Source organism: Copadichromis virginalis, linkage group LG2 (assembly GCF_057382275.1).
Source record: "Copadichromis virginalis isolate Kocher_CV1m ecotype Utaka linkage group LG2, C_Virginalis_male_GT1.1, whole genome shotgun sequence".
NCBI classification, from domain to species: Eukaryota; Metazoa; Chordata; class Actinopteri; order Cichliformes; family Cichlidae; genus Copadichromis; species Copadichromis virginalis.
Window position 1 is genome coordinate 33642933 of NC_140619.1, and position 23132 is coordinate 33666064.

The 23132-nt window shown below is 41.3% G+C and overlaps 3 protein-coding genes across 6 annotated transcripts; all 3 read left to right on the plus strand.

The window, feature by feature from the left end:
- Positions 1-1294: 1294 nt before the first annotated feature.
- LOC146717793 (LRRN4 C-terminal-like protein) lies at positions 1295-4892 on the plus strand. Its single transcript, XM_085431084.1, has 2 exons — positions 1295-1418; positions 3816-4892. Exon 2 carries the CDS (start codon positions 3818-3820, stop codon positions 4619-4621), a length of 804 nt encoding a protein of 267 aa, XP_085287210.1. The 5' UTR covers positions 1295-1418; positions 3816-3817; the 3' UTR covers positions 4622-4892.
- A 73-nt stretch (positions 4893-4965) lies between these two features.
- Positions 4966-10255, plus strand: LOC146717794 (thiosulfate:glutathione sulfurtransferase-like). Its single transcript, XM_085431099.1, has 4 exons — positions 4966-5334; positions 9435-9563; positions 9656-9818; positions 10052-10255. The coding sequence occupies exons 1-4, from the start codon at positions 5322-5324 to the stop codon at positions 10104-10106; spliced, it is 360 nt and encodes a 119-aa protein (XP_085287225.1). The 5' UTR covers positions 4966-5321; the 3' UTR covers positions 10107-10255.
- A 2190-nt stretch (positions 10256-12445) lies between these two features.
- top6bl (TOP6B like initiator of meiotic double strand breaks) lies at positions 12446-23082 on the plus strand. 4 transcript variants are annotated; one of them, XM_085431113.1, is made up of 14 exons: positions 12446-12566; positions 12738-12861; positions 14313-14378; positions 14458-14579; positions 14687-14770; positions 14854-14909; positions 15278-15349; positions 15437-15632; positions 15794-15917; positions 21207-21365; positions 21466-21587; positions 21884-21994; positions 22071-22184; positions 22299-23082. In XM_085431113.1, exons 1-14 carry the CDS (start codon positions 12546-12548, stop codon positions 22344-22346), a joined length of 1419 nt encoding a protein of 472 aa, XP_085287239.1. In that variant the 5' UTR covers positions 12446-12545; the 3' UTR covers positions 22347-23082. The 4 variants fall into 4 exon arrangements, with proteins under 4 accessions (XP_085287239.1, XP_085287254.1, XP_085287248.1 ...); XM_085431128.1 differs by having other exon boundaries at positions 22086-22184; XM_085431122.1 differs by having other exon boundaries at positions 15806-15917.
- Positions 23083-23132: the final 50 nt, after the last annotated feature.

Here is a 23132-nt window from a genome sequence, read left to right on the forward strand (position 1 = left end):
CTAACTGATGACTCAGCTAGACTCCTTTTTAACAAGCACATAGAGAGTCAAGGTCTTAAATGTGATAGTGAAGAATTTTTAAAGGTAATTAGGAGAAAGACTGTAGATGTTATGAAAGATGAAAGGCTACACCTCACTTTCAACCCTTTAGAGCTATGCGGGTCTAAATCTAAGTTTTTGTGCACAGCATACCTTTTCCCAGTGTGGATTCATATTATGTTATTTTGTGTATTCTTAAAGCTCCAACTTCAGCTTCTTCTTTTTGAGAGTTAAAGTTATAAGCAACCTGGCCCAGTAACTATGTTGTTCCACTTTGAATGACTGCATGTTTAGGTTCTTTTCTATTGTATTTTTATCTGGACAGATTTATAGCTTTCTTCAATCGTTTTGCCCTCATATGTAAACTCATACTCACTAAAATCTTAACAGATTTGCCTTCAAATCTTCTCATATTTAAACGAAATAATCATTCTAAGAAAATTCAAAGGCAGTTATGACTTTTTAAACACACTGTATACTTTTTGTTTTACACACAAAGAAGCCAATCATCATCCTCCCAAACAAAGAACTGTAATGTTGTATAAAACACTCAGCGTGACTCTACTGACTAAAAACGGCCAAAGATCTTAGGAATTGTTTCTGAAATGAAGGATCCAGAGATGTCAGTGATATGAGTTGAGTGAATCTTTAACGATAAAAGGAGGCTCCTGCGCTGGTACTTTTCCTCTATTCTGTACCACAGTGGCATTTGGAACAAGAAAGAAAAAATGTGTACTCTGCCAGCTTTATCCCATAAAAGGGTAAAAACAAAACAAACCTCCATCGTTTCTCTCCAATGTCTCACAATGAGGGGTTACAAGAGATGCAGGACAACTTTAATAAATACACCCAAGCATTCCTCACCCCCCTCCTGACTCTGAGAAGCACAAATAAACACGTAGTTAGGTGACCTTATGTGCTGTCCCCTTCCATAATAACACCTGCATATAACATGGAAAAACAGACAGCTACACCTACAGATTGTGAAAAACACTCCGAGCAACAAGCACAAGCCTGTCTCCCGCTGTTACTTAGCAAATTAATATGCTGAGCAGCACACAGACACATGGCGACTCTCCCCCTCTCCCTCGTAACGCACATTCAAACACAAATTCCAGACACGGATTAACAAAATAAAAGAGCACTGCTGGTCAGTTGGAAGAAAAACAAATGGGAAGAAGTGAAAAAAGAGTAAAAAGAGGAGGTGGGGGGAGGCCCAGAAGGGAGAGAATGATGAGGGGGTGTAGATGAGGAGGAGGAGAGAGTCTGAGAGAAACAGCTTAAGACTGAGAACAGTCGGGAGCACACGGTGAGAGCAGCCACAGTGGAAACAAAGAACTTCAGACTTGAGACTTGACACATCCATCAGCATTAAGCAGGTACTGTAGACCCATTTCAGTATTTTCTTTGCTCCATGTTTTATTTTTAGAGGTTTAGTCATAAGTATTATCGTTTAACAGCATGAAAAATGTTTTCTGACTGTTATGAATAATTTTGTAAACTGACCAGAATGAAAGCCAGCCGGCTTTTTCTACATTTTGGGTTCCCACAAAACTCCCCTGGCTTTCTGCCAGGTAACAATGGTAGTGCTGATGGGGTAGTTGTACTTGTCTTCCCGCACTCAGTATTTATTTATCTATCCGTGTTTACAGGACAGGACACTGCAGATGTTTGAGTGTACACAAGAGCATTTATGAGCTGTAAACCAAGGCAAACAGCATCCTGGTGCCTCGAATCCAGCCAAAGAATTTTATTTTATGTATTACCAGACTTAAAAAACTCTTTTATCTTTCTCTTCTTTTATATATTACCCTCCATAATGTTTGGGACAAGGATGCATTTTTCTCTGCTTGCCAGTGCCACTCTTTCCATCCATCCATTTATCCATCCATCCAGCCAGCCAGCCAGCCATTCTCTTCCACTTATCTTATCAAAGTTGGACATTGGTCCATTAGCGTAGGGATACGTTACTTATACTTGCTTCTACAGAGTCTGTAGTTGCCATTGTTCAACAACAGGAAAAAGCTAAAGGTATTATGAGAAGAATAAAACAGTTAAAGACATCAGCCCTGTAATCACAAAGGGACGATTAACCCAACGAAGACCACTGCTGAGGACAAAAGAACCCTCACTATGGTAAAGAAACAGATCTTTGGGGGCAGGTATGTGTTTGTGTTTGTCAGCGACTTCGAAGTCTTCATGAACAGAATACAGAAGCAAGATGCAAACCACTAAATGGCCACAAAAACAGGATGGCCAGACTACAGTTTAAATCTAAAAAGTACTTAAACGAGCCTGCAGAATTCTGAAAAATAAGGCGTCATGGACAGACGAGAACAAGATTAAGCTGTATCAGAGTAAGAGCGAGATCAAAGTGTGGAGGCAAAGAAGAACTGCCCAAGATCTAAAGCTTGTTTTTTAAAAATGGTGGTGAGGATGTTATGGCTACCACAGGTGCTAGCAAGCTTATCTCCTCTGACGATATGACTGCTGAGGGCAGTTGCACAATGAATTCTGACGTGCATAGAAACTTATCTGTTATCCTGTTATCTAGACCGCAAGTCATCCTGCAACGGGATAGTAATACCAAGCATACTGCTAAGGTAACTTAAGTGTCTCAAAGCTAAAAAATAATATTAATAATTATTTTTTTATGTTCCCTCCATTACTTTTCTCCACACCTGATGGCTCTCTGAAAAGAGAGGGACTGATTATATCTGAACTCCAAAGTATTACACCGAAGAGCAGAGGAGAACTGAAAGAAAAATGTGTCTTTGTATCAAACAGCGTGGAGTTGTTTTAACAGTTAAGATGTTAACAGTTACTGTTCATCTTAACAGTACGTGTTAAGGTGCCAAAATGGAGAACAAATCTTAAAGTTTCACTATTTCACCACTGCAGAACTATTAATTGGAAATTTCAACCAAATTCAGTAACTAGCAGTGTTGGGTTAAGTTACTTTGAAAAAGTAATTCATTATAGTTACAAGTTACTTCTTCAAAAAAGTAACTGAGTTAGTAACTGAGTTGCAAGATTCTAAAAGTAATCAATTACTAGGAAAAGTAACTATTGCATTACTTTAAAAGTTTAACACTCTGGGGTCCAGGGTATAATTAGCCATTTTTTTTCACCTTTAAAAACTATTTACTTTGCCTTGTTTGGTATCATTCTTTTCAGCACAACCTCACGTGTCTGAATTTGCAGGATTTTTTTTATTTTGATAAACTGTTTTAACACAATTGATCTAAAGTCAGACAAAAAAACATACAATCGGAGTAGAAAAAGTTGTATTTTTTACTGTAACAACCACAAACATGTTTATTGAATCATATTTCATAACTTTAAATGCAAATATAAATTGTCAATTTTAAAATCCTATGCACAACGTTTGCAAACACCAGTTATTTGCATTTACCTTTTACCTTGTTTTGTTTTTTTTAATAACCATTTCAAACTATTTACATAACAATCAGGTGTTCTGCACTAAATAAGATGCCACACAAATTATTTGTGCCACTCCAAATGCAATGCCGTTACTTGTAACGCCGTTATTCCCATCACTGGTAACTAGTTCCTTTTTTTTGCTACAGTGACTGTTGCTTCAGTGCGTTTCTTATGTAATTTACTTCATCATAACTAAAGAAAATTACATAGGAATACTTTTAATATACAGAAGTAGGTTAATGAACAAGCTGTGGTTAGGTTGCATCAATCAGTCTATTTATGGTTGTAAAGTGACCAGTGACCATATTTATTCTTGTCATTTCTTTTCACAGAGATGACCTCACTTTGCAGGAACCTGGTGGCACTTCTCTTTCTTGTCTTGCCTCCCATGCATTCCCATTTCTTCACCAATGCTGCGTCTGCTTCCCCACCCATCACCCATTCACAGATCATACACATGACTGACATGGGCTCAGAAGGCCAGGATGATTATGACCTTATTGAATACGACACCACCACAGCTCCTACTAGGGTGGTGAACGTCCCAATGATACACCAGAAAAACCAGCTCTGCGAGTACGACCCCTGCTCGGAGAACCAGGTTCCCTGTGTTACACTTTCAGAGCAAACTGGGTGCCTCTGCCCTGGGATGAGTGGAGCTAATGTGCGTCCTCACTCACCACGTATCCAAGCGCTGGTTCCAGTCAGTGAGGGGAGTGACAGAGGGAAAATACAGGTGCAGTGGTGTGCTCCATCTTCAGTGGTATCTGAGTACAGAATAGTCATCGAGGGAAGGGACAGTGAAGTCCCAAAGTTTGGGGATGCGTCACGGCGGGGTTTGGTCAGATCTTTGGAAGTGGGAACTAAAGTGTGTGTGGTGGCAGTGAACAACGCAGGAAGCAGCGATCCTTCAGAGTTTTCATGTAAGCGGTATGAATTGCATGAATCTTCTGACCACACACTGATGGCCTGGATTATAGGAGGAGGAGTCGCTCTCCTTTTACTGGTTGTAATAGCAGCTCTGATCTGTGGGAAGTATAAGAAGTTTCGAAAGGGAAAGAGAGACTCTACTGATGGACTTACTAAAGTACACGTGGAACACTGTGATCTGGACAAATGCAGTTCTGTAGTGGTGTAATCAGTGACTGTAGAATTTAAACATTATTTAAACTCCTTCTTCAAGGAATGTGTAAATATGAGTGAATATGACTGTAAAGTTGAGGAATAATGTTAACAAATCATTTATTATGCTACTTTGCAGCCACCACAGTTTTATTTGCTGGCAAATTAACCTCTGTAGATCTGTGATGTTTTTTTAATCTATCAAAGACAGAATGTAAAGTAAATGTTATTTTTTTAGATAGACACTGCTGAGTGCTTTTTAAAAAATAAAATCATTTAAACGAGAACTCTATATGTTAACCTCTTTTTTTTTAGTTTCCACTTAAAGGTTGGGTTCACTTCATTCTAATAATGCGATTGTGTCTGCACTATAAGAACTGAGACTGGTTTACTTTTGATCCTTTAGGCATGTCACACTCATAATTTTTACTTGCACAAAACATTTGTAAAAAATATTTAAGCCACTAACTATACACTGTAAAACAGGCTTTTGCACAGTCACTAAACACCTCCTCTAGCTTTTACTTGGGAAACAAATGAGTAAGACTTTGATTTGATTGGCTAAGCAGTGAAGTCTCGAGGGCTAAGATCCACCTTTTACCAGTAGGTGAGCCAATGAGGTGCCACCAAACAAATGCATGCAGAAGGTGCATTATTATTCCATTATATATAATTGCTAATGCCATTCATATTTTCAACTTCACCCAACAAAGAGGATGGCGAACACAGGTGAGTCTTTAAGCCCACTCTGCAACTTTGTTAACCAGGTTAACAAACTATAAAATATTTATTGCTGTCTGAATTGAAGCACGTCTAATTTAATGGGTAACCAATTTGTAAAATAACAATTCGAAACTACAGTAGCTTAAGAAGAAGTAATAGAGTGCTTTCATAAAAATCTGAATTATATATTTTTGTAAACTTAAACTTGTTTTGGGGTCCTTCTGTTGAACTGTTTCATTTTCCCACATTTATTTCTCTTACTACTAAATATTTACATGAAGAAACCTCACTTTGTAGGATAAGAATGACTCAGCAAACAATAAATAGCTCAAACTGGAAGCTTTTAAGTCTCCCTAAGGACTTGATTGTTTTTTCTTACTCGGTTATTCGAGTAAGAAAAAACAATCAGGTTTAATAACCGCTGATAATTATCTGCATATTTTCACTGGCAGTCAGGACAGTGTACCTTTACTCCTATTTTACAGGCTCATATTCATCACACTATATGATAAGAACAAGTCAACATGCGAGTGAAATTATCTTGTAAGGAATATAGCATGAAAGGGGAGCTAAATGTCAGGTTCTTTTTCAGGCCATCTTCTACTTAAACTAAAAGCCGAATTGAGAAACGAATTATTTTAATAGCTGAACTCAACACTCTGTTTACCTTACGGTGTTTAAATAACTAGGACGATTTACATCAGCCACTTTAATAAGTACACCTTGATAGCAAGACCCCCTTTTAGCTTCAGAACTTTCTCAGTTCTTCTTGGTATCGATTCCAGTAGCTGCTATAAATAAGCTTTAGAGAATTTGGACCATGCTGAAATGACTCTTCTATTATTTAATTTTTGGTGAGCCTTGTATGCCGTGTGACAGGTTAATTAAATTTTTGAGATGATGAACAGCTGAGCAGGTGTACCTAACAAAGTGGCTGGGTCATGTACATGTATTTGAATATTATTGCTAGATTGTTGCGGCACTAACAATGAAGCAAAGATACTCTCTGGATCACTACATTACACATGCCAAATGACATGTAGCCACAGTGCGGTTTGCATTAGTACATCCTTCCTTATCAGCGTGTTTGCATGTACCTTTGTACAAGTAAAGCAGGTGTCATATTTCATCTAACCTTTCACGTGAACAGTAATTAGTTTCCTTTGGCAATGATCATGTCATGGTCCCTGTGCCCTGCTGGTCAATCCTCTATTGGGCAATATGTTTGTGGTTTGTTTGCTCTCTCGCCCTCTCTCTCTCACTCTCTCTCTCTCGCCACGGCGATGCTCACTGCGGGCTCCCGCTGCTGGCCCACACACCTGCTCATCACCACACCTGCCGCTGATCCCAGCTGATTACTGCACTACTTAGATGGCGAGTCTGCACCAGGGGCGGAGCGTGGGGGTGGCTTACGGGGCTTAAGCCCGGGTTGTTTTGTCAGAAGCCCGGGGTATTTTGGAGTGTAATTTTTTCATAGTTAGATGCCTGGCTGACAACTGTATAAAACAAAAAGTACACACAATATTCGAAGCACATAGTGCACACTGTGGGAATTTACGACTGTGCGTGAATCCCCCCTGATATTGGTATGATCCAAGCTCAGGCACTAAGCGACTGAGCGAGGGGGCGGGGGGAGCTGCTGCCCGTGAGTGCGCTGTTGGAGAGACGGAGCCAGCCATACTAAGGAGAGCTTAAGTTTGAGCAGGTACCAAAGCAAATCATTCGTACCGTACAAATAATGTAAATATGACGGTGCATCACGAAAGATTGATATGAAACTGATCACTTGACCAATATTATTTTACTTGCTCTTCAAGTGAATCAACAAATGGCGAAATGAAAAGCCGAACAAATGCTATTTTTTAGAGAGTCTTAGCTTACGTGTGTTTATTTCATATTTTCAGTTCTTACCCTCCCCGACTAATTTGGTTTCAGTTATGTACTGAAATATAAGAATGGACATTAGAGGCTTCTTTCAAAGAAAAAACTCAGGTAAATGTTATTTTATATATTATGCTTTGTATGTTGTTCAGTATATTTCTATGCAAAACAAGAGGGATTTCAGTACACAGCAGGATATTCACATTTGTAACCAGATATTTACACTTTAGGGAGAAAACATAAAACATTTTTACTGTACAACATCAATTTAGAGTAAACTTTTGTTTTAGATAAATATTGAAATATATTTTGAATTAGTTAAATGTCAGAATAAAGAGAGACAGAGCTTTCTATTTATTATCACTTTCATTAAATTTAGGAGTACATGTACACTAAGTTTATTGTTAATTAATAAGAAAACTCCAGACGATTCCATTCTGAGCTGAAGAAGCTTCTGATAGGTTAGTAGAGTCCATGTGAGTAAATTGGTGGCACACCTGTGGATGCATATAAGGCAAAACACAGAGCCTGTTTCTTTGACATGGGAAAATCCAGAGATGTCAACCAAAACACCAGGAAAAGAACTGTGGAGCTCCATAAGTGTGGCTCAATTTGAATACAATTTGGTGCCATTTGCAATTAAAAAACACAGACAGTTTCTCTCTTTACTCTTAAAGTTAACAAATATGTTTTTATATTTATCAATCTAAAAAAATAAACATTTAGTCTGATTTGATGTTACAATTAAAAAAGTGTTTGTGTTTTGATCTGAAGAGTTTGTAAATATCTGGTTTCAACTGTATATTTGATGATTGTCAGCACAAAGAGGGAGAGAGAGGAGCAGAGATTGAGATGGAGAATGAGGACAGAACAGAGATGAACAAGAGCAGGTGAGACACACATGTTAGTCAAATGGTTGCTTACTAAAAGTATCACTGTATCATAGGTACTCATGTATCTCGTACCTAGTGTTTCTTTTTAGGTTTGCTATTTTTCAAATTCTGTATTTATTAAGTTCTGCAGGCTTGTTTGCACAACAAGGCTAAATAATTATATAAACTTTTCTCAATCTAAATATTGTACTTTGGTAGAATTAAATAAATAAGTGTAGTGCAGGTCTATGATGATTTTTAGTGCTACTATCATCTAGTTCTGATTGTGGTTATGTCTTGGTTAAGTCCTCAGTAATCCTGCTTTTGAACTGTTGTAGTCCTGTTTTAATTCTGGATCAGTTCTGGGTCTGGTTGAATTGGGGTTTAGTCCCTGTGTCTTGATACAGCCCCGACTTCGTTCTGTCTTGCTGCTCAATTAAAAAACTAGTTTAAGGTGTCCTGCATGTGTGATATATATATTTCCCTATATGAAGTCATTCTTTTTTGAACAAAACTCAAAACAGAGCCTATTAATCTTTCAGTCATTTCTACACCCCCCCCCCCCTCAAAAAAAAAAAAAAAAAAATCCCACATGCATACTACCCTTTAGGGCTAAGCCCCGGGTGTTTCAAATGTCTGGCTCCTCCTCTGGTCTGCACTAGTCTTCGCTGGATCGTTGAACTATCAGCGTCAGTCAAACTTGTGTATCTGCCAACCTGTATCTTGAAAGCCCTTTGTTATTATCCCGCTAACCCGACCTTTTGTGTTTAGATCGTTTTTGGAACCGGATTCTGAGAGGAGTGACTGAGGAGGAGCTTTTGTACAGAAAGTGTGGAGCACCTTTTCCCCTAACCCTGTTTCCCACGGACCCTGGCGACCCGGACCCGTTTCCCCTGCACATTGTACATAGCCACTTGGTGATTGTGTTCACTGTGAATAAACGCACTGTTCTTCGCTTAAAGGGAAACCCTGGCCTGCGCCTGAGTCTCTTTCGGAACCCCTAACAGAACGATCCAGCGAAGACTAGTGCAGACTCGCCATCTAAGTAGTGCAGTAATCAGCTGGGATCAGCGGCCGGTGTGGTGATGAGCAGGTGTGTGGGCCAGCAGCGGGAGCCCGCAGTGAGCATCGCCGTGGCGAGAGAGAGAGAGTGAGAGAGAGAGGGCGAGAGAGCAAACAAACCACAAACATATTGCCCAATAGAGGATTGACCAGCAGGGCACAGGGACCATGACAGATCATCAATAATGCATTTTTGTGTCAGGATGATTTGTCACTTAAAACCTGTATCTAAAAAAGAAAGTGGTGTAGTTTTAATTAATTTAATGAAATGTTTTTTCTGCCATGTTCAAGGTACCAAGGATATTTCCTATGAGGAACTGAAGGCTCTTGTGGGAAAGAGCCCAAATCTCATTCTGATTGATGTCCGCAGTGAAGAGGAGGTAGCAAAAGGACATATTCCAGGATGCACCAATATCCCACGTGAGATTGTTTTTCAAGTTCTGTACGTTTTCTCTAAGTTTTCATTTGCATATTCATGTTTTATACCTTCGTCTCTTCTTTGATTCCTTCAGTTGATACAGTGGAGACTGCTTTTGCAATGAATCCAGAGGAATTCAAGGCCAAGTATGGCATAAAGAAGCCACAGCTGGATGCACCAGAGCTGGTGTTTTCCTGCCAGACGGGCAGGCGATCAGGACTGGCCATCGGCAAAGTCCAACAGCTGGGATATGTGACGTAAATAATTTATTGCTTATAATACACAATACACACACATACATGGACAAGGCCCATTAAAAAAAACTCCAAGTCTTCTTCATTAACACAAAGGCAATAAGTCCTTAAGACTGTAGAGAGCCATCTTTGGTTGTTGTTGTTTTTAAAAATGTGCAGCATTCTACTGCATGTTTATGATGTAATAATAACAGCTTTTATATTCTGACATCTTTCATCTCTGTTCTCTATTTCAGCGCATGCAATTATACTGGTGGATACAGCGAGTGGTTTAAGAAAGAAGGAAAGTGATTCACGCTAAAGGAGAGTTTCATATGTCTTCATCCAATCAGCAACTGTGAAATTTAGATGTTTTAATCTTCTGGTGATTTTTTTCACACTGTGCAATATTGAATTTTATATTTATGAATAATTACAAAGAAATTAAATTATTACATTTACTTGGAAAGAATTGTGTTCTGTTTGTTCATTTTTAAGGATGAAAAATATTGCAAGATCCCAAAAGATATAATAAATACATGCTTAATGATGTCTTTGCAAACAGAGGTGCACGTAATGAGCCTGATAAACACCACAAAATTACAGCTGTACAGTACAAAGTACCAGTGGTAGAGTGACTTTTATTGCATCATTAATAATTATTTATCATCATAAAATTAAGAGCTTTGCTAACATTATCAGAGAAAAGCGCCTTGAAAGGTTTTTGCCACCTTTCTGATTTTTAGTTTTATGCCTCTTTGTCACACTTAAATGTTTCAGATCTGCAAAAACATTTTAACATCAGGCAAAGATAAAACTAGAACTAAATACACAATACAGCTTTTAAAAGATTTCAATTATTATGGGAAAAAATATCCAAACCAAGAAGGCCCCATGTGAAGAAGCCATTGTCAGCTCTTTGTTAAATCATGAATTAACTGTGGTTAGCCACATCTTTTTGAAAAGCTGAGTTCGATTTCACTATCTACGCTATCTACACTTGGCGTGATTACTGCGAGACCTGTTGAATCAAGAAATCACTCTGTTTGACAAAGTGAAGCAGGTGAAAAGACAACAAAAAGCAACACATCATGCCATGATCTGAAACTGTTCAGACTACTTCCATCAGGAAGGAGGTTCTGCAGCATCCGGTCCCGTACCAGCAGACTGAGAGACAGCTTTTTCCATCAGGCCATCAGACTGCTGAACACTTCATAGACACCTCAGCTTCACTACTGGAACTTTAACATTATGCACTCCATACTGTACAGTAACGCCACTGTTTTGCGCATGTCTCACTCTGTATATTTTATTTTATATATTTTATTTATTGTTTACTCTATTTAATTTGTAAAATATGTGTACACACACACACACACACACACACGTAGAAAAATATTTAGTATACACATCCAGAAATGCATATACTATTATATATTGTACATATATTTATTAGTTTCAGATGTAGCCATTCTTGTATTTTGCTTGTTTACATTATTGTATTTTGCACAACTCTGTTGCTTGTGAAGCTCGCACACAAGAATTTCACTCACATGTGCTGTACCAATGTACCTGCACATGTGATGTGACAATAAAAGTGATTTGATTTGATTTGATTTGAAAAGACTCAAGAACAGATGATAAACAAGGTCATTCACATCGATCAGTCAGTCTAAGGCTTTAAGACTCTAGTGAACCACACTCATGAACCCAGCCTACCAAAATGACTTGAAGAGTGCATCGATGACTCATGGAGGAGGTCACAAAAGAACCCAGAACAATATCTAAAGAACTGCAAAACATTGGGGAAAATAATCTGTTGACTGATAAGACAAATGTTTAACTCTTTGAAGACTTTCAGTCCCATTACGTCTGTCCTAAAACTAACAAACGCAGGATTGCATAAAAAAGAACATAAAACAAACCCTCCAATTTGACTGTGGTAAAATAATTCTGCAAAGAAGAGTAGCCAAAAACTCCTCCCCGGTGATGTGAAAGACTCATTTCCAGTTACTTAATTTTTCTTGCTGCCAAGGACAGAACAACCACTGAACAGATTTATACTGCACTTATCTTTTTTCACACAGAGCCAGATGGATTTGGATAGCTTTTATCATATATGAAATAATCATTTAAACAGTGTGGTGTATTACTCAGGTTATCTTTTGTTATTACTAGTATTTGATTGATGATCTGAAACAGTTAAGTGTAACAAATGTAGGGGAAAAAACTGAGAAATTACAAAGGAGGCGAGTACTTGTCACTGTATATGAACAGTTTTTTATGAAAAATAAAAATAAATAAATTACTTTCTTATGATCTAATATGCCTAAATATATAGACATTTTTACAATCAAATGTAAATGTTCCAAAACATACTTTTTAAACTACTGCCTATTATATGCTTAGATATAAATTAATTAAACTAAATTAAATCCATTAAAACTAAATAGTAAGTTAAAAAACAGTTAGCAATACAATACATACCAATAAAAACCATGTTCAAAACTGGGTAAAAAATATTATTATTATTATTATTATTATTATTATTATTATTATTATTACAATGAATATGATGATGATGTCAAATATTTTAAACAACTAATAAATAATAAATAATTTTCAAATTACATACAGATGCTTTCCTGGATTGGTATGGTATGAGTCAACAGCCTAATTACGGGAACAAAGTTCTGATCCCATATTAAATTAGGTTAGGTTGCTGATTTAGCACAAAGACAACAACTGAAAATGCTGAAAGAAATGCAACAGGTAATTGTTTAAGTTATAGCTATTCCTGATTCATGGTAGAAAAGAAAATGGATAAAAAGGTTTAGAGATTAATAAAGATGAAAATTACTAGCAAATTATTAGCTAACGCTAACTAGCAAGTAGCGTTAGCATGTTAAGCTAGGAGTTTGTTTTTTCAAATGGCCTCTCCAGGTGCTGCGTTTGATCATGCTAATGGGAAAGCAAAGGCAAAAGCTGGGCTTAAGGACAGGAGGAGGGCTTTTGTTGCTTTTGTGGACTGACACCGAAGTTTCTACACAAAAGCTGAACTGCACTGGTGAGTCAAAGCAGCTGAGACTGCACCAAATAAAAGAGGCATAACAGGGAGACAAATGAGGATTAAGGTAGGGTTTGTTCAAATATTAAAATGACAATGTCCTTGGATAAAAGGGGTTATTTTTTTTATATTTACACACCATGTATTAGAAAAATGCAGTATTTTGATATCTACAGGTCATTTTATCAGGGACACTTAATTCAACTTCTTATTGATGCAAATGTCTGATGGCAATCAAATAGCAGCAGTTGAATTTATTTAGGTAAGTAAACATGGTCACGATGACTATGCTGAAGTTCAAGATGAGCCTCAGGATAAAGAATGAGTTGGTATGATTGTTGATGCCGGCGGGGCGGGTCTGAGTATTTCTGCTGAACTGCTGGTATTTTCCCACACAGTCATCTCTATGGTTTACTGAAAACGGTCCAAAAAAAGGAAAATATGAGGTGAGTGGCAGTTGTCTTGCCCAACCTTGAAGCAGATGGGCTACAGCCACAGTAGACCACACAGGGTGCCAGCTAAGAACAAGAAATTGAGGCTACAAATCACACAGGCTTACTAAAATTAGAAGTAGAAGATTGGAAAAGATGCCTGGTCTGATGAGTCACAGTTTATCCTGCAATACTTGGGTGTTATGGTCACAATTTAGTGTAAACAGCATGAAAGCATGAATCCATCCGGTCTTGTATCATCAGTTCAGGCTGCTGGTGGTTCATTTTTTGTGGGGGGATATTTTCTTGGCACGCTTTGGGATCCTTATTGCCTATCCGGTTGTTCAGTGATGACGCGACGAATCCTACTTCCGGGTCTAAAGTAGTCTGCGTTTAATATGGCTTTTGTGTTGTTAACATGTTTAATGTTATGTACTTTCTTCTATTTGATCTCAAAAAGCTCCTAAAACAGTCAGTGATCACTGCTGACCTACCTAAAAAGTTGTGCAAATATGTACCCATAACTTGTTTTTCAAAATATTAATAAAAGGGGTGTGTCTCCAAACAGCCATCTCTTTCCTGACAATTCCCTTTGTGCATATTCTCTTACATATGATAAGTCAACATTGAAACACCTGCGGCCTTTAGTCAGGTGCGGCTAATGTATGTACAAAACAGGATTTCCCCTGATTTTAGCTTGTGCGGCTAATATTCAGGTGCGCTTTGTAGTCCGGGAAATACGGTAACTTAAAATAAAACTTCAATGGATTTTTATTGTATCAATTAAAGCTATAAATTATATCATAAATGTTAAGTCTCTACATAAATTAACTTATTCTTCAGGATATGGTGAATAACATTTTATCAATAGATGATTAATTGGTTACCAATAATTTATTACTGAACAATTACTGTTAGTGCCTCCATCTAAATTTACTGCAGCATAAAGATAACTAACAGGAAGCTAGTTGTCCCAGCAGCTCCTGGAACAAAGGCTAATGTTTTGTTGTATTGATCCAGTTAATTGCACAGTTGCAGCGGCTGGCCCCTGGTGTGCAGGGATTCAAATGGAAGCCCTCCAACCTGGTATGTACACACAAATATAGACATATACACATAACTGGAACCTCTGTGCATTACATCGTCTCTTTTCTTGCTACATCAGCCCTTGTCCATTTGAAAGAGAGCATGTGTCCCTGTGTGTGGCCATGTAATGAGCCTGACCCTGAGGAGCTGAGTGCCTTCACAGATCTGTATGGTTCCCTCAGATTGCTTCTATCTTTTCAGGTAGAAAAACAACTCAGATGAATTCTGAAATGCACTTTTCTTGTTTTTCAGTCGTAACACAAGTAGTGTGAGTCTCATGTTTTTTTAAAATAACTTGCAATGTACAGGTAAAAGACACAAGACACTGCACTTCAGAGTGGCAAGCCCATCTAGAGGCATTCCTGCGCACATTCACTTTGGCTAATGCCGGGGTATGAACAGATCTGTTTCCCCATCTCGAGTTACATGTTAAGCTTCAAGCAAAAAAAGTTTACATGTTTCTTATTTTTCATAGATACAAATCCACCTCAAACTCAAAATCAACCAGGAGGCCTCGCTGCGGGAATTTAGGTACGAGTGCATCGATGTATATCATAGCTTCTGTTTTTGAAAGCCTCCCTCTTGTTAGAGCATCTCACAATTAATGACTTTGCTTTTGGTTCATTAAGGATCTCACTTCATAAACAGAATTTAGCTAATTATTTTTGAGTAAGTTTAAAAAGTAACTGCAATATAAAAAAGTTGAAGCAAAAGAGTATTGCCGTAGATCATTGTAACTGCCTCGAGTGGTTTGTCTTGGAGTAAAAACATAAAAACAAGACAAAGGGCTGACTGTGCTAAACCCTCTTGAGTGGAGTCTGGATTGTAAATTAAAAAGGAATGGAAATATCCGTCTCTGTTTTATGAACTGCTGACATAGTCATCTTGCGTTCTTGCAGTGTCAAGGTCAAGAGAAGAGTTGCACTGGCGGACCAACTGTTACTGACCCTGGACGTCACCTGTTCTGTACCGTCAGTAATGCCGCTTTTAAAGGTTTGACCGGAATAAGTGCCTTCTATTGATCCGTCTGATTTTCTCTTCTCCCCTTGAATTTAAAGGCCTCCGTGCTGTGTGAAGAAAGGGTGCTGGTGTGTGAGAGGACACCCTGCTATAGGAGGCAGGTTGCCACTCAGCATCCCACCACAAACCATGGAGCAGGGCCTCTTTGGGGATCTGAGTGTTCAGGTGGTTACACTCCTGACCCCCTGTCTGCTGCCATATCCCAATGTGGCAACAGAACTTACTCACATACAAATATCCTTTTCATGTTTTATCATACATCTGTACCACACAGTCTCATTTCCTGTCATGGTAGGCAAAGGAATTGAAAAGAAGGAAATTCAGACTAGGGCCTGACTCATTTCAGGGGTATTTGGGCATCTGATTTGGATTAGTCTTCCTTGACATGTTTCCATGTGTTGGTATACAACCCCAGTAACATTCCTGTCACTGGGCCCTCTGGCTTCTTTCAAAAACTTCCTGCTGTTCTGGACTGTCAAGAGCTGGGACTATATAGACTTTACTGCTCTTCTTTCAAAGGTAATCACTGATGGGAACAGCATGTTCTGATGTTCAGGGTGTATTTTAATTCTTTTTGCTGAGAGGTTTGATTTCCCAATAAAAAGAGTGTAAAACGAACCTGATGTAGGTCCAAAGTCCGGAACAGTTAATCCTGTCCTTACAGGACATTAAGACATTGAAACAATTAGAACTTGGATTTGTTACCTTTGTTGAAGAAAACTAATTTCAACCACCTGCGTGGGTTTATGAGAGAATGAGCCCAAGCCTGAGGCTGCTAATTAAGACTTTTATGGATCTCATAAGCCCAACATTTGAATGGGAAAGGCAAAACCAAACAGAACAATGGACGCAGAACATATAACATAAACAAAAGCATTAAGCACTAAAAGAAAATGGACTCTAGAATTTACTTTCTGTCACAACACAGTGGTTGTCCCTGCACTCTAAAAACCTGCCTCATGAGAATGGGGTTCATCTGCAACTAATTTGCACTTGACATTTATTTCCAATACAAGATTTAGTGCTTCAGTCACGCTGCAAAATATTCTCATAGCAGCGACTCCAGTTGTGGATAAAGGGTTTGACCTAACTGTCTGTCTTACCCATGAATTACTGTGCTTTTCTTAAAGTAATATACTTAAAAGTTTGTTTGTTTGTTTTTTCAGAAGGATTTACATAATTTTTCATGCTAATAGCTTTTGGGATGAGCAGTGTTTCATTTTTGTTTCATTGATATTGTCACAGTGACAGTGCAAAAAGCATGTGGAATGTGAACTGTGTGCAACGTGCAGACTGAATGTTTGACTTGATGGCAGTGCCAGATAAAAAGATAGGACAACCAGAGTTGCTGCAAATCTATCAGGACCTGTTTTGTTGCAAAATATTCAGCAGTTGACAAGACACATCCACAAGACTGCCAGTGCCATGCAAGGAAAAGTCTGTCCCATCAGAGTTACAAAAAGCTTTTAGTAACATCCCCTGCAATTAAACCCATCAAGTTTTTCGGGTTTAAATTTGGACCAAACTGATGGACATACAGACAGCAGCATTATAGTTTCCCAAAATGTATTTTGCAAATTAGTTCTATATGGCATATTTGAACAGATAAGATCATTTGACTCGCAGAGTAATAGTCTTATAAATATTATATGGTTTCTCCTGTCAATGAGTACCTAACAAGCAGGACGCTCTTCTCTAAAAAAGACCAAACTGTCTTCTTGTGTCCAGACAGCAGTCCAGTAAAATGAGCCTAATTTAAGTCTTTATTAACCATTTACTCCTCCTTGAATCGCTACCTTATCGTGGTGGAGGGGTTTGTGTGTCACAGGGATCCCAGGGGCTATGTTGTCTGGGGGCTTTTGCCCCCTGGTAGGGTCTCCCATGGCAAATTGGCCCTGGGTGAGGGACCAGACAAAGAGCGATTCATAAGACCCTTATGAAAAGGAAACCGAGGGAACAGTTTACCCTGCCCGGGATAGGGTTACCGGGGCCTCGCCCTGGAGCCAGGCCCGGGGAGGGTGCCCGAGGGCGAGCGTCTGGTGGCCGGGCCTTAGTCCATGGGGCCCGGCCGGGCACAGCCCGAAGAGGAGACATGGGCCCATCCTCCCGCAGGCCCACCACCCGCAGGAGGCGCCATAGGGGTCGGGTGCATTGTGTGCCAGGTGGCGGCCAGGAGCGGAGGCCCTGGCGGACTGACCCCCGGCTGCCAAGACTGGCAATAGGGACATGGAATGTCACCTCTCTGGTGGGGAAGGAGCCTGAGTTAGAGCGTGAGGTTGAGAGGTACCGGCTAGATATAGTTGGGCTCACCTCTACGCATGGCTTGGGCTCTGGAACCAGTCTCCTGGAGAGGGGCTGGACTCTGTCTCAGTCTGGAGTTGCCCTTGGTGAGAGGCGGCGGGCTGGGGTGGGTATCCTAATATCCCCTCGGCTTGCTGCCGGTACGTTGGGGTTTTTCCCGGTGGACGAGAGGGTTTGTTCCCTGCGCCTTAGGGTCGGGGAACGGGTCCTGACTGTCATCTGCGCTTATGCGCCGAGTGGCAGTTCAGAGTACCCAGCCTTCTTAGAGTCCCTGGGGGGTGGTGCTGGAGGGTGCTCCACCTGGAGACTATGTTGTCCTGCTGGGAGACTTCAATGCTCACGTGGGTAACGACAGCGAGACCTGGAGGGGCGTGATTGGGAGGAACGGCCTCCCTGATCTGAACCCGAGCGGTGCTCTGTTACTGGACTTCTGTGCTAATCGCAGTTTGGCCATAACGAACACCCTGTTCGAACATAAGAGTGTCCATAAGTGCACGTGGCACCAGGACGCTCTAGGCCGTAGGTCGATGATCGATTTTGTAATCGTATCAGCAGACCTGCGACCATATGTTCTGGACACTCGGGTAAAGAGAGGGGCTGAGCTGTCAACTGATCACCACCTGGTGGTGAGTTGGATCAGGTGGCGGGGGAAGACGCTGGACAGACCTGGTGCACCTAAACGCGTAGTGAGGGTGTGCTGGGAACGTCTAGCAGAGGCCCCAGTCCGCGAGATCTTCAACGCACACCTCCGGCAGAGCTTCAACAGCATTCCGAGGGAGACTGGGGACATTGAGTCCGAATGGACCATGTTCAGCGTCTCCATTGCCGAAGCTGCTGCATTGAGCTGCGGCCGCAAGGTGGTTGGTGCCTGCCGTGGTGGTAATCCCCGAACCAAATGGTGGACACCAGAGGTGAAGGGAGCCACTAGGCTGAAGAAGGAGTCCTATCGGGCTTGGTTAGCCTGTGGGACTCCGGAGGCAGCCGACAGGTATCGACAGGCCAAGCGGAATGCGGCTCGGGCAGTGGCTGAAGCAAAAACTCGGGTGTGGGAGGAGTTCGGAGAGGCGATGGAAAAAGACTTTCGGACTGCCTCGAAGAGATTCTGGCAAACCGTCAGACGTCTCAGGGGGGGAAAGCGGTGCTCTACCTGCACTGTGTATAGTGCTGGCGGAGCGCTGCTGACGTCGACTGAGAAAATTGTCAGGCGGTGGAAGGAATACTTCGAGGACCTCCTTAATCCCACTGACACGTCTTCCGAGGAGGAAGCAGAGTCTGGGGATGAGGGGAATGACCCGCCAATTTCCGGGGGCGAGGTCACTGAGGCAGTTAAACAACTCCTTGGTGGCAGAGCCCCTGGTGTTGATGAGATCCGCCCCGAGTTCCTGAAGGCTCTGGACGTTGTAGGGCTGTCCTGGTTGACACGCCTCTGCAATGTTGCGTGGAGATCAGGGGCAGTACCTGTGGACTGGCAGACCGGGGTGGTGGTCCCCATCTTTAAGAAAGGGGACCGGAGGGTGTGTTCCAACTACAGGGGGATCACACTCCTCAGCCTCCCTGGGAAAGTCTATGCCAGGGTGCTGGAAAGGAGAGTTCGTCCGTTAGTCGAACCTCGGATACAGGAGGAACAATGCGGTTTTCGTCCTGGTCGCGGAACACTGGACCAGCTCTTTATCCTCTCCAGGATACTTGAGGGTGCATGGGAGTTTGCCCAACCAGTCTACATGTGTTTTGTGGACTTGGAGAAGGCATTCGACCGTGTCCCTCGGGGTGTCCTGTGGGAGGTGTTGCGGGAATATGGGGTGTCTGGCCCATTGCTACGGGCCATTCGATCCCTATACAACCGTTGCAAGAGCTTGGTTCGCATTGCCGGCAATAAGTCGGACTCGTTCCCGGTGGGTGAGGGGCTCCGCCAGGGCTGCCCTTTGTCTCCGGTTCTGTTCATAATTTTTATGGACAGGATTTCTAGGCGCAGCCAAGTGGCGGAGGGCTTTCGCTTTGGTGGCCTCAGAATCTCATCTCTGATTTTTGCAGATGATGTGGTTCTGTTGGCTTCATAGGGTGAGGGCCTCCAGCTCGCACTGGAACGGTTCGCAGCGGGAATGAGGATCAGCACCTCCAAATCTGAGGCCATGGTTCTCAGCCGGAAAAGGGTGGAGTGCCCACTCCGGGTCGGGGATGAGTTCCTGCCCCAAGTGGAGGAGTTCAAGTATCTCGGGGTCTTGTTCGCGAGTGATGGGAGAAGGGAGCCGGAGATCGACAGACGGATTGGGGCTGCAGCTGCAGTAATGCGGACGCTGCACCGGTCCGTCGTGGTGAAGAGGGAGCTGAGTGTAAAAGCGAGGCTCTCAATTTACCGGTCGATCTACGTCCCTACCCTCACCTATGGCCACGAGCTGTGGGTAGTGACCGAAAGAACGAGATCGCAGATACAAGCGGCAGAAATGAGCTTCCTCCGAAGGGTGGCTGGCCTCTCCCTTAGAGATAGGGTGAGAAGTTCGGCCATCCGGGAGGGGCTCAGAGTAGAGCAGCTGCTGCTCCACATCGAAAGGAGCCAGCTGAGGTGGTTCGGGCATCTGACAAGGATGCCCCCTGGGCGCCTCCTGGGTGAGGTGTTCCAGGCATGTCCCACCGGGAGGAGGCCCCGGGGCAGACCCAGGACACGCTGGAGAGATTATATCTCTTGGCTGGCCTGGGAACGCCTTGGTATTCCCCCGGATAAGCTGGAGGAGGTGGCTGGGGAGAGGGAGGTCTGGGCCTCTTTGCTTAGGCTGCTGCCCCCGCGACCCGGCCCCGGACAAAGCGGATGAGGATGGATGGATGGATTAACCATTTAGTCATTTAGATTTTATTTTAAGCAGTAGTAGCAGGTATTTAAAACCTTACCCTAAAGAGAGCTATCAAAAAGAAACACATTAGTCTGGAAGCTACATTTTAAAAAGACTTAACAGTCGCTGTTTTGCACACAAGGCAGACTGGAGCAGTGTGATTAAACGCACTCATGTGGTGATAACAGTCAAAAGGCGGCCCTTTTATCAGAAACTGCTCTTTCACAATAAGTGTCTCCCCCTGTGTATACAATAAATCATAACTACAAACAAAACCGACAGTCTGTATTAATCAGCAGTAGTCTATCCATTCACATTTACACAATGAAACCTGAAAACGCCCCGTAATCTATTCTGCTTCACACTGTCTCTGACTATTTCCATCTTCCATCAACATTTATCTTATTTAAGAAGTTTGATTTGGGATGAAAAGAAACACGTTTGACACGCTATTTTTTAATGCTGACATAAAAGGCTGCAATAAATAAATAAATGCCCTGCCCAACCCAGAGGTGTGTCTTTAATTGCCAGCATGCTAGATACATGTTATGCTGGTTGTAACCCATGTGTGGCTTCATGCGAACACTGTTTTCTTCTTAAAATTCTTATCTCAAGTAACTCCCACTGTATCCATCTTATTATTTTCTTTACTTTGGCATAAATGTTTCAACATCCCCTGCAGATCTTGTGTATAGCGGCGGTACTGTGTACACAGTAGAGAAAGACAGCTGGGATGATCCAGAGCAGGAATCAAGTCTTCCCACAGTGCAGCAGAGTCTCCTGCTTTTCTTCTTCTTACAGCATAGTGACCCCTTCACCTCCCAGCTCACTGATCTTATGGGTGAGGAACCGCAGCGGCATGTACAGTCACAAAACCCTACACTGTAGACAGCCTGCCTTTCAGTTTTCCAATCCAAACATGCAAATTGTTGATCATTCAGCCACCGAGATGTTGATAGAGCTCCACCTGGAGGACATTCTGAACAACAACAGGCAGGCCCTCGTAGCAGACGTGCAGACTGAGCTGAGGAACACACTGAAATCACAAAATCACAGAAAAAAGGCATGACAAAGACATACACGCACATGCACAAACACACTAAGTGTCCTACTTCTTTTACTTAAGAGTTTTTAGTCCTGTAATGATAACTATTGCAGTCCATTATCAGAAAATGAATCAGCAACAGTTTTGATCATTGACAGCTTTTCTCTCTTTTCACTAACTATGGATTGAATTGGTTATCCAATTAAGCATTACCCTATACTCGGGTAGATTGTGATGGTTGTTTTACATTCATTTCCAACAGTTATTGACACCAGAAAAAAAAGTAATTATGTATGTTTGTGTGTATCCTTAAGCAACAAGAGAAGCTGCATGCAGCTGCTGAGGTGATTCTCGGTTCGTCCATGAGTATCGTGAGCAGCAGCAGTAGCATGGACTTCAGAAATGCCTGTCTGAACCGCATGAAGGTGTGGAAAAACTGCTTGTCTCATGGTGTGAAGCAGAACCTGAATACTGTATTCAGAGGCGTTGACAACATGTTAGGTTTGTGTTTGTCAGGTACATGACACACATGAGTTGGCAGCCTCGCTCCGTGAATCACTGTGGAGAGTGACATCGTGGAAATTCGTTCCCAAGGCAAAGTGCTTTTCTACTAAGGTGAGTGAGACGCTTTGTTTCCGCCAGCACCACCCAGTTCCTATAGCAGCTCCTCATTACCACTGTACCTCTTACACTGAACCACAATTTGATGCAATGTCATTGTTTTAACAGATGGAAGTACATCCTGAAAACGATGAGCCCACCACAGCAGAAATCTGAGAATCTCTGTGTTTATCTTAAGAGTTCTGTTATGGTTAAAGGCTGCGGAGGCAGCAGAAGAAGGGTTTGAATGTGTTTAAAAAATTTAAAGTGCTGCCAAAAGCAACATCTGTTTAACCCATAATTTATAAGTACAGTTGTTGTTATAGCTTGGTTGCACTGGTTTATTTTTGTAATAATATTCCAAATTGATCTCAGTTTTTTTCTTATCAATGGTTATACCCATAGAAAAATGTCTGTACCATATATCTATTTAGGATGTGAGGTGAAAGAGCCTCTCTTTTTACCTACATCACCATGGTAACCTGGAAAAAAAGCCGTAAAATCAGAGGCAGTGATACCTTTATATTCGTCACAGATAGCCAGAAGAATGCCCATGAGATCTTTGATGAGTATCTGTTGTTGAGATATCTCCCTAAACTGACAAGACTGAACCCTGAAATAGCCCCAGTTCAGATACTCTTCCGTGAAACATTGGCATTCATCACCAAGAACTGTGCAATCAATACAATCAATTTCACTTTGATCTGGTGGCAAACAAAAGTGATTTTCACATCTTTTGGCTATGCGCCAGTACGTTTGAATATTTAAAATTTGTAAAATGTAAAGTTTCAGAGCTCTAACATGCATCCATCCTATTAGAAATAAACAACAGCATTAAAATAATTAACTTGAGTTCAAATGTTTATTTTACCACTTTGTGTGCTAAATGCAAGATTAAAAATTATCTGTTGAATTAATTTCCTGTCTTATTTCTAATAGTTTTGAATTTTACTTGTATTCTTT

What these genes read in the sequence shown, in the direction of transcription:
- top6bl (XM_085431113.1), top strand. Translation starts at nt 12,546, where the DNA reads ATGCTGAAAGAAATGCAACAG. An exon ending in TTACTGCTCTTCTTTCAAAG is followed by an intron (nt 15,918 to 21,206) that starts GTAATCACTGAT and finishes CATCCCCTGCAG; the next exon opens with ATCTTGTGTATAGCGGCGGT. An exon ending in CCTGTCTGAACCGCATGAAG is followed by an intron (nt 21,995 to 22,070) that starts GTGTGGAAAAAC and finishes ACAACATGTTAG; the next exon opens with GTTTGTGTTTGTCAGGTACA.
- LOC146717793 (XM_085431084.1), top strand. Translation starts at nt 3,818, where the DNA reads ATGACCTCACTTTGCAGGAACCTGGTGGCACTTCTCTTTCTTGTCTTG.
- LOC146717794 (XM_085431099.1), top strand. An exon ending in AGGATGCACCAATATCCCAC is followed by an intron (nt 9,564 to 9,655) that starts GTGAGATTGTTT and finishes TGATTCCTTCAG; the next exon opens with TTGATACAGTGGAGACTGCT. An exon ending in CAACAGCTGGGATATGTGAC is followed by an intron (nt 9,819 to 10,051) that starts GTAAATAATTTA and finishes TCTCTATTTCAG; the next exon opens with CGCATGCAATTATACTGGTG.